We start from the raw sequence: 11,165 nt of genomic DNA, 5'->3' as shown, positions 1-11,165 counted from the left end.
AAATTGCATAATTAATCATTTATACTAAATATATATTTAGGTTTTACTATCTTTAACATATATATTTCTTTTTTAAGTAGGAAAGAGGGAAATCAGAACACCGACAAAAAATACTTTTCCCATTATTTTAATGTAAAAACTAAAAATTTGAGCACCTATACATTACCTATTTTAAATGAGATATGGAAACAAAAAAAATACATCTCGTAAAAATACAATACTGTATTTTTTTAGCCATCAGTGAATTGGTGCTGCCGCCTATACCGTTATTACAGAACTCGTGTCACAATACCACAGCAATTCGATATTGAACGAGGAAAATAAAACGGGAAAAAAAATAGAAAATCTTTTACAGAAACCTTCGGTCTATTATTTGTTTGATAATAAAGGAATAATTTATGTAATTTGTTGAAATCAAATATGAATTGGGATTAACAAGAAACTAAATCTAAGGCCGGTATTCATAGTCAGATCTTATATATAAGATCGTCTTAAGTGCATCTTTAAATATCTCCGTAGCCAACGAGTTGTCAGTTGTCAGCATCTAAAGATAAACTTAAGACGATCTTAAATATAAGATCTGACTATGAATATCGGCTTAAGTGTATGAATATAATTTTATTTTAATAGCGACCAGATCGGCCATCCCTGCCCTTCTCGTCTCTTCCCTTGCGCCGATCTTTAGATCTGGATCTTCTATCCCTGGATCGAGACTTTCTCCTGCGGTCGCGACCTCGCGATCTCGATCGTGACCTCGATCGACCCTTGCCCTTCTTACGGCTGTACAAGTACCGGCGGAGCTCCCGGGATATCGGCTTCAAGTGCATGAAGTTACAAAATCCAGAGCGCGTGCACTCGCTAAACGCAAACAATTTCGCGTATACAATTTCGTGCCTATTTATTTATGCGCTGTGTAAATCGCGTTAAGCTCACAAATTTACCCCATTTCATACTGGCGACAGCATGCCTCGCGGAAATCGGTGACGGGCGAGAGCTCGGCGTAAACCGGCCTGCCGCCGAACCAACGATTGTTCAGATCGTTGACCGCCCTCTCCGCATCTTCCTCCCTGCGGAACTTAATGTAAACGTTTCCGACCAGGTGATCGCCGAGATTGTCGCACACGTTCATCTCTTCGATCTCGCCGTACTTGTCCTCGCACTCGATGAAAACGTCCTCGAAAAAATTGTCATAATGCTCCTGCATCTCCTCGTCGGATACGTTCGCAACCACTGTCGTGTAAAATATATATGTATACGTTCCAAACTGCGTAACGCTCTTCTAGTACAGTACTTGATACTCTTATTAAGGCTCGATACTTACAATGAGATCCATCTGCGCTTTTCGCAGAATTCTGAGGGTTTACGTAAAGATTCTGCAGTAGACACGTCTGAAGAACACAGACTTGCGTAAACGATACAATCACATAATAATAAACTTAGGTTTATTACTTTCTCCGGTCCATTTAAACCGTAGTTTTTTAAATTAATTTATGTTGAAATTTAATGCGTACATTTTAGACGAAAGTACCGGTATATAAATCCTAATATATTTTAAAATAATGTTGAAAAATTATACCACGGTCGCGGCAGAAAAACATATTTAGTCGAAAAATTTCAAAATATGTCGTTTTATACGTCGATAATATGTAACCGTAAATAACCTTAGAATATAAACATTGCGATGTGCAAATTATTATGCAAAAAAGATCAGGAAGCATCTTACCTGACTAAAAGTCGGCTTGTTGTGAATTCGCGAGCATCGGTCTCCGTGTCGACAGGCGCCTATCTTGAAATAAAACGAGCAATTGACTCTGAAAGTGAAATAAATAAGCTTACATAACCTATTTCGTACAACGCAACGGCGTAAAACATGATTCGGCGCTTACTTGTCCTTTTCGGTGCCGAAAATTGACGCCAGATATTCGGCCATGATCCGAAGATCCTCTGACTCGCGAGCGTGTCACGATTATTCGGAGGATAGAAAACGGAGCTTTTCGTTTTTAAAAATCCGGCAATATACCGAGTACGACCGCAATACGACCGCGACTACGAACTACGAAGTTGTAGTACGTACGAATACATCGAGATCACTGTTTTACCAACGGGGCATTTGTCAATATAGGTATACCTATATAAACAATGAATTATTTGTAACCGGGCACCTAGGATCCTAGGATTCTTACACCCCAGTATCGAAAACATTAAACTTACGTTACAGTAATTTTTATGTGCTTCTTTCGTTTTTTAAATATCTTTCTAGTTTCTCCTTACTTATTTTAAAAAAATGTTAATGACTTTTAATTTAGGATGTAAAAATTACTCTAGGTGATATGCAATAAAAAATCAGGCGCCTGTTCCCAGGTTAATAATTTAATTTATACAATATTACTTACCTTTTGTGTGTGTGTGCTCAATTGCAATAAAGTATATATTATTATTATTATTATTATTATTATTATATACATAATTAATTGTAATTAATTATCACCTTTCTATAAATTAACAGTGTGTTAAGATAAAAGGGTGTTATTAAAGTTAAGAAAATAACTATTTGAATTTTTTATATTATATGTTCTAACAAAATAATTTTGCATTACATTGCAACATCCGCAGAAGATTAAAAAACTTTTGCAAATACAACGTTGACAGAAATATTTCAATTAAATATTAATTGCACAATTAATATTCAATAAAACCTTCATTACTAGCTTCTTAAATTAATTCCTTACTTACACTCGCAATAATCGTCATTAAATTTCTAATTCTTTCTTATTAGATTTTCTTCAAAATTTATTGTCATTGTTGTCTAATCTCTATATAATAATTATGAATGTCTTGGTCTTGCCGGTATCACACCACTGTTTTCCAATTGTTGTTTTAGACGGAATTTCTGAATTTTCCCAGTGGCGGTCTTTGGATATTCATCAACGAATTCTACATAACACGGTATTTTAAAATGTGCTATTTTGCCTCTACAATAATCCGTCAGCTCATTTTTCGTCATCGTCGCACCGTCGCGAAGTTGAATACATGCACAAACCTCTTCTCCGAAGACCTCGTCATATGCTCCTATAACTTGCGCCTGCATTACTTTAGGATGGGTCACCAGGAAATCCTCGATTTCCTGCAAAAAAAAAATGCAAAATAAGTGGACTCTTATAAAATAATAAAATTAAATGAAATTAAATCTCCAAAAAATTTGTATACGTTAATTCACTCTGGTTTCGATGAAGCAAGGCTCAAAATCAAGTTTATATACGCAATTTATTTGGAATAATTATATCATTTATAGTAACAGATCAATTTTTTTTTTAGAAATTTAATACAAAATTTAGATCCTGCTATTTTTGAAAAAGAATCTCTAAAATATGTCATCTAATTTTCTTAGTATTTTTAAATTCGATTTTTTCTCTTCTACGTATCGAAAAATAAAATATATTACATAGCGAGTGCGATGCAGGTCATATACCGAGCTCACCTTAGGGAAAATATTTTCTCCTCCCCGAATAAGCATATCTTTGAGTCGTCCGACTATAGTAGCGTATCCGTTTTCCTGCAAGACAAATTGATCGCCCGTTTTCAACCAGCCGTCCTCCGTCAAAGTTTTCTTCGTGTTTTCTTCGTCGTCCCAGTAACGCAACATATTGCAGTACCCGCGAATCCAAAGTTCGCCAGGCTCTCCAAAACGGACGGGTAAACCGTTTTGATCGACGATCTAGTCGGCAAAGGTAACACGTCAAGAAATACGCGCATAACAAAACATAACAAAATTTTGAAAATCAAAACTAGAAGCTATTTCCTAGAAATAAAAGATTGACGTATACCATTGCTTCGACATGATTCGCCAAATGACCCACGGTGCTCTCCGCAAGGTGCCTATCCTCTCCACGAATCGATTGAAATACTATAGCTGTTGTTTCTGTGAGGCCATATATACTCTGTAATTGAAAGTTTATCTAATACAGGGATTTATATAAGTATTTAAATAAGCGTATCTAAATATATGCATTATACATTATACATATATGTATAATACATATATAATACAATTATTAAAATTGTCGTTTAAAAACAACGCCGTGATCATAACGATTGTGATAATAATTGTTCAAAGTGAAGAGCTATGGCTTTGATTGAATTTACCATCATATCATTGAAGCCAAGCAAGCCTCGAATTCGTTTGAAGAGTTCAGAAGACGCGGGTGCACCACCGGTAATTCCTGCCTGAAGATTGCCCGTCGGTAGCTGCAATCGTTGCTGTGCCTCAATTAAGTTCACCTAGTGAAATCATATATGAATGAAACTAAATGCGAATATAAATTTCTGAAAAGAAAATTGGGACGTAGGTAAAGAAAAAAAAATTTTTAATGCCATTATATAGAATTTGCAGCAACTGGTGACTGAATAATAAGTAAACCACGCAAAACAATATTTTTTTTGTTTGTCGCACAGTTTTTGAGAAAAATAGTTTTGTGAATGAAAACAGCGTGTGTCTATTATGTACCTGTAAAATATTGAACGTGTATAAACATGGAGAGAGTTTCTCATAACAACTAGCAGAAATTACCGTCATTAAGTTCTAACCGGAAGCATCAAGCATGTCAAAGTGTTTGCAATTGCTTCAAGAGAGATCAGTTAAAATTATTAGCTACAACAATCTCAATATATATATATATATATATATATATATATATATATATAGCACGTAATGATTTTATATTATAATACGTTAATATATAAATCACTTATGATTATCATCAATAGTTAATCATTTTAATCAATGTTTTGATTAGTAAGATATAGAAATCGTAAGTACATTGATAAATTGATATTAAGACGGTAAAACTAACTAGTCAAATCATTAACAAGTTATTCACAAGTCATATTGATCAGTCATTTTTAATTAGATTATTGTCAAGATTAAGGACGTTCTCTCGTCCTTATACTAGAGAAAATCGATTTTCTTAGGATTTTCTTGAAACTGTGAATATACGTTAATTTAGGTGTGCTTTATGCGTGGTATAACGTTCAGTATCTCTTCCGGTATAAAAAATAAAGATACTGAGCCTCAAAGTTACAAAAAAAATTTAATTTAATTTTTTTTAGTTTTGGTATTTTTTCCTTATAGAACTCGACGAGAGGAGCAACTTTGATCCTTTTGGCCAACCTCGTATCTCTTACCGTTTGGCCTGGAAAACCTTTTCATTAGTAAAAGTTGAAACTTTGAGGCTCAGTATCTTGATTTTTTATACCGGAAGAGGTACTGAACGTTATACCACGCATAAAGCACACCTAAATTAACGTATATTCACAGTTTCAGAAAATTCTAAGAAAATCGATTTTCTCTAGTATAAGGACGAGTCCTTAATGTAACATTTAAAATTATTTTTTCTAAGAAACTATACAGCCAATTAAAAAAATATATTGTGTATTGTTTACTTATTTTTTGTACAAAAAAAATTGGTTTTAGCTAACTTTACCATAAATTACTAGAATTTGAAGTTATACGTTTTATTCTTTTAAATAATAACAATAGTGATGAATGATAAAGATAGTGATAAATAAAGTTTTTTAGTTTCGCAATGATAATGAAAGTTGTCAGGCAAAAAATGGAGAGATAATTTTACTTATCAGTGTAACATGGGTACATCGAAAATAAAATTCAAAAAGAAGATACCGCTTTGCGAGACTAATATAACAAGGCTTAGTTTAGTAGGATTTATTCATGAATCACATAAGTTTTATCGATTTGCAAGCATGACTAGCGATTGCTTATCGCGTACTCGTACGGCTCCCGACTAATTATCGAGACTATTAACAATTAGCCAATAATACATCGTTAGAGGTGTTTGTCATATTTAAATACATTAATTGTATACAATCTCTGTAACGGCATCTTATCGTGAAATATGTCACTTCTAACCATATCAAACGGAAATTTTCGAACAATTTAGCACGCATCTGTTTCGTCCTTGCTTACCCACATAGTTGGCGTTCCATACGTTATAGCACACTTTTCTTGCGCTATCGCTTCCAAGGTTTTTACCGGATTAAAGGAGCGTTCTTCCATGACCAGGGTACTCCCCGTATGGAAGATGAGCAATTCGCCCATTATCGTGCCGAACGCGTGAAAGAGAGGCATGTTTAAACATATTTTGTTCTCGATAGTTATCTTCGCCCTTAGCGAAGCCTGCCAACAGAAAAATCAAACTCTAAGATTTAAAATACAACATACTTAAGTATAACATACTTAACTTAGGTCAGGCGTGAAGATAAAGAAATTTCATTAGTCAGATAAATCACTTTAGATCATTATCCTTTGCTGCTATCTTATGAGTTGAGAGAACAGAGTTATTATAAGCAATTTTTAATTATTTAATTAATAATTAGAACGGAACGCGAGTTATGGTGCAATTGTTTAATGTTTGTAGGTCTCACCTCTTTGCTGTTGGTTACGAGACTCCTGTGCGAGATGAGCGTGGCTTTGGGCCTACCGGTAGAACCAGATGTGAACTGTATATTGCATCCGTCATAGCATGATATCTTGTCTTGCTCGGCGGCGATCGCATCCACTTCCGCTCTCGTTGCCGAAATTTCGACGTCGGCGAAACGGTGCGTACCTCTATAAATTAAACGCGCTAATATCGTTTACATTCCCTCAATGACACGGTGTTTGCGAACGTGATCAAATGGATAGACCTTCACCGAAGCTATTAACCTAATTGGACCATGATTCTTCCATACGGCACGGTTATTAATCAAATCGGTTGATTGGTAAAAGTTGGAGGACTACGCTCACTACGCCAAAAGGAAACACGCGATACGCGCGAGATTTCACATCCATGTGCAACGATGAGACATACGGGAAAACACACACACACACACGCCCGATGAAAATAATAAAGAAATAAAAACAGTTTCGAAGAAACAATATTCGATGAGATTGCTGAATGTTTTCTTCGGCATCGAAACAGTTTCGTTTTAAACCGTCATCCTTCTCCAGTATTACAAGTCGTTTAATCTTCGTCTTTTTTTGCGACCTCAGATCGATACGCTATTCTCTCTCTCTCTCTCTCTCTCTCTCTCTCTCTCTCTCTCTCTCTCTCTCTCTCTCTCTCTCTCTCTCTCTCTCTCTCGTCATGAAACAGAACTTATACCTTATACCTTGGCCATTTACCAAGAAGTATATTCAAAGTGTTGACATTTTGATAGTTATCTACTGTAATATACGCACAATATAATTTTCTATTGATATATGAAGATGTATGTATAAAAAAACTCTATAATTATTACATATATAGATTAAATGCAGCTAAACTTTATTTTTAATTTTATACTTAATGTATTTTATATATAAGAAAAAGAATTTATTCTTAAAGTTCGAAGATTTACTTGTAGTTTAAACAAAAAAAAAGGATTAATACGGACCAATTTTTAAATTCTAATAAACATAGGCTGTGCACACACATAGAAATATTTACGAAAATAAAATTGCACAAGACGTTTTGATATACAATAATCTCGTGTTCTTAATCCATTTTGCAAAATCGAGCAAAAGATTTCTGTCAGTCAAAGTGCGAGGACTCACGCGATATTCACGGATCAGTGAAGCGATCGCGTTCTAGTGTGTGCACATATTAAAAGCTCACGAAAGATCGTGTGCGCGCGCTCAAGTCCACAGTTATTTAAAAAAGGAAAGTCATAATTATACCAAAAGCAATAATCGCGTTATTTAAATGTCCTATTAGCATTTTTTTTAATTAGTGACTTTTAAAGAAACGGCTATTAACGAAGGCAGGAAGTAATATTCTTCTTTAAAAGATTACGTTTCGCAAGAGTGGCAATTATTTCTAAGCAAAAACTTAAAGATATGATAATATTAACTTTAAAGTGTATTGCGCTGCACATATGCCGGTATGATAAATATAACACTATGATAACATTAATTGGAGTCTCTTACGTCACGTAATCCGGGGAATAAATGATAATATCTTCCAAAGTAGGGCACACTTCCTTTGCGGCGAGCAACATTTTTGGATAATTCTGCGTTTTAAATTTGTCGGGTGAAACAATCGCCTTTACGCCAACTTTTTGCAAACAATACTCTAATTCGTTTTGCTGATAAGCGGGGTTAATTGCGACGACAATTAATCCCGCCCTCGATGCACTCAGGGACGTTATGAGCCATTCTAGATCATTCGGGCCCCAAAGGCCCAGCCGATCGCCCTTTTTCAAGCCTAGCTTTTTCAGACCCGCAGCAAACGAGTCGACTCGTCGAAGAAGCTGAGTAAAGGTTAAACGAACATTTTGAGGAATCGAAACAACGCATGTCCGTTCGGGCCATGTTGCAATTGCCTCGCTTAATAACTGTCCAATAGTTTTGTCCATTACAGGAAATTCGCCGGGATTATACATATGAGCCGCTTTGATTGCATGAGAAAAATTGACCCTCATTTGGATATTTGATCTTCGAAGCTGACGTCGTTCTGCAACAATTAATTTGCAATATGATTTAAGTTTGATTATATATCTAGAGAGCTTTATTCTTATCTATAGTCACGTATTTGTATTTTTATTTGAAATTGGTTTCATAGCGTCTCAAATCTTATGATGACTAAACGTTCCATATTGAAATGCTGTTAAAATAATGTTAACAAAACGCTAATGGCAATTTACCAATGTGGTCGAAAGAATAATATCGTTATCTATTAAAGTAAGAAATATTATAATTCGTAATTTTTTGCAATTGCTAATATCTTTACACTAATACTGATATTATCGAAAATTATCGCTAATACAGATAAAATAGTTCACATATGGAAACTATCTATCGATTCAACGCCTTTTAATGTAATAATATAATTCAAAGAATATCGTAATAGAATAGTCAGATGCATATATATTTCTTTCCAAATGTTTATATTGCTTCCACTTCAATATCTCCGCTCATGATCTTTGATATGGATCGTTCGTTAATAATTAATAATAATTAAAATAAACATCAGTAGTAAATAATACATACAATGTTTTTCAAAGTTATTTGAGCTCGAAAACAATGTAGAAAAACACTCTATGGTTTTTTTAAATGCAAATTTGCGTAATTAACAATATAATTTTCTTAATTGCATCATGCGACAATAAAACTTTTTTAAGAGCATCGTAAATTTAACCCATTTTAAAATAACACTCGTGCTATTAGTATTAACGATACAAACAGAAAAAAATTCAATTGCAAATACAATATTAGTTGTTTTAACAATTCCCATACAATAATTTGCAATTATTATATTTGACACATATAATCTTTTCTCTACAATATTAATACTAATATCAATTGAACATCTCCTTTTTTAAGTCAAAATAGTGGTCAAGGAAAACGATTACAAGTGATCTGTCTATTCAGTATCTGTCTAGTCAGTTCTATATTTACTGCCTTATCATAATGTATTCAAATTTATCATACTGTACCAGATCTTAAAGTTTATTATATAATTTATTTTATTGTGTGACTTTTCTTTACTTACCTTTAAAATTATGATGCAACACAGAGAAACATCGTGAATGGCTCTGATGATTTATAACTCCGGACGTGACACATCGCGAAATTGATTTAAATGAAGAAAACATCTTTCTAAAAAATAAATAAATCGATCAGACTTGTGTCGCGTAAGCAGGCGAAACGCTCACTAAACTCTGTATCAAAGCAGACTCTAATAAAAACAAAATCCTTATCTCGTATCTGTAACGATATATTATCTGTTCTTAATCATTTCTCTTCGGTGCATTTAAAATACTGTAACAACATTAATTTTACGATTTTTAAAAATACTTTCTTAATTTAATTTAAGAAATGTTTAATACAATATCAGACATTTGTATAAAGACAAATCTCTCATAGAAAAATGCACCATAAAATTTTCTCACTTCAAATACAGCACGAAATTTTCGCACTCACTATACAAGCATCTGTCTATAACGGAACAAGTATTACAAATAAAGGAAACATAATAAACATGACCTATAAATTATAATATGTTTATTTTGAGGTCATGCAAGCATCGAAGAAAGAATGTGCTATTATAGATATATAACATATCAAATATCTTTCACAATAAAAACAGTTATTAAGTAAATATAATTTACTAATTAAGAAAATATTTTTCGTAATTAAGTGATTGATTTTTGAACACACATTTATTTCACGTTTATGATTTTCATTAAAGTGAACAAGAAAATCAACAATAACATATGTGTGCGCAATTTGTACATATCATGAATTTTTAAACACGTTGTATGTATACATATTGCGTTTGTTTATATAAATAATCGTGATATTTAACAGTAAAAGAAATTTAAATATTTTTTGCCGTGATTATTTATCAATAACGGAAGAAAATCTTATCACTTTTCTTCCTATCTTATTAGACACACAAACACAAACATACCAAGTGAACGCGCACTGAGACAATTGTGGAATAAATTACGAAATACTGCCTGGGGTGATTTAATGCGTTCAGCGCTGAATATATATTGCGAACAGAAACAACTGATCAGAGACGGACCACTGCAATGCGGGAAACGCTTTCATGTAAACTGATGTAATTGTCAACGTGTATTGTTAGTAAGATGTTCGTAATACAGGGTGGCCAATATATAGCTGACTGGTTTATATGAGCTGCCATTTTGAATGTATGCGTTTCTGTCAGTTGCACTTTCTTGACGTAACTTACGTAAAGTTACAGTTATCGACTGACGACTAATTATTTTGATAAAACATTTTCACAATGCTTACCGCACTGTTGTATTGTGTAACGCTCCATAATTAATTTGCTGCGGGTCCTCTCAACTGTCGAAGTAGCGCAACTGATAAGAACACATGTATCCAAGGCTGCGTCTCAATATTCACTGCAGTACTAAAAATCTTTAACGTACGTGACGTAAAAAATGAATATTGGAACTCAGATTAAAATGGCAGTTCATTCAAATCAGTTGCACATTGCCCACTCTGTACATTGATAATGCAACAGAGCGAATGTGAATGCGATGATATTAACACAAATTTACATCAGCGACATTATTGATGTCTCATTAACTGACTCGAACTAGTTTTCCATTCAGAGCCAATGTCACGTTATTTATGTGAGCAGAGAACGCATACTAATAAG

General features: G+C 33.7%; 2 protein-coding genes across 4 annotated transcripts; both read right to left on the bottom strand.

Annotated features, from left to right (window-relative positions):
- Positions 1 to 111: 111 nt before the first annotated feature.
- LOC143901099 (splicing factor U2af 38 kDa subunit-like) lies at positions 112 to 2,071 on the bottom strand. The gene is made up of 5 exons (XM_077413065.1): positions 1,887 to 2,071; positions 1,724 to 1,811; positions 1,322 to 1,388; positions 942 to 1,230; positions 112 to 858 (listed from the first exon to the last, which is right to left on the bottom strand). The coding sequence occupies exons 1-5, from the start codon at positions 1,928 to 1,930 to the stop codon at positions 624 to 626; spliced, it is 723 nt and encodes a 240-aa protein (XP_077269191.1). The 5' UTR covers positions 1,931 to 2,071; the 3' UTR covers positions 112 to 623.
- Positions 2,072 to 2,550: 479 nt separating this feature from the next.
- Positions 2,551 to 11,061, bottom strand: Acsf2 (Acyl-CoA synthetase family member 2). 3 transcript variants are annotated; one of them, XM_077413101.1, is made up of 9 exons: positions 10,793 to 11,061; positions 9,525 to 9,631; positions 7,961 to 8,486; positions 6,439 to 6,622; positions 5,981 to 6,190; positions 4,144 to 4,278; positions 3,825 to 3,938; positions 3,479 to 3,715; positions 2,551 to 3,124 (listed from the first exon to the last, which is right to left on the bottom strand). In XM_077413101.1, exons 2-9 carry the CDS (start codon positions 9,625 to 9,627, stop codon positions 2,825 to 2,827), a joined length of 1,809 nt encoding a protein of 602 aa, XP_077269227.1. In that variant the 5' UTR covers positions 9,628 to 9,631; positions 10,793 to 11,061; the 3' UTR covers positions 2,551 to 2,824. The 3 variants fall into 3 exon arrangements, with proteins under 3 accessions (XP_077269227.1, XP_077269230.1, XP_077269228.1); XM_077413104.1 differs by lacking the exon at positions 10,793 to 11,061 and adding an exon at positions 10,446 to 10,605; XM_077413102.1 differs by lacking the exon at positions 10,793 to 11,061 and having other exon boundaries at positions 9,525 to 9,717.
- Between the last annotated feature and the right edge of the window lie 104 nt (positions 11,062 to 11,165).

This window comes from Temnothorax americanus, unplaced genomic scaffold (assembly GCF_048541705.1).
Source record: "Temnothorax americanus isolate GAGA-0224 unplaced genomic scaffold, ASM4854170v1 Scaffold32, whole genome shotgun sequence".
NCBI lineage: Eukaryota > Metazoa > Arthropoda > Insecta > Hymenoptera > Formicidae > Temnothorax > Temnothorax americanus.
The sequence above is the reverse complement of the archived record's forward strand: the minus strand, read 5'-3'. Positions and strand labels throughout refer to the sequence as shown.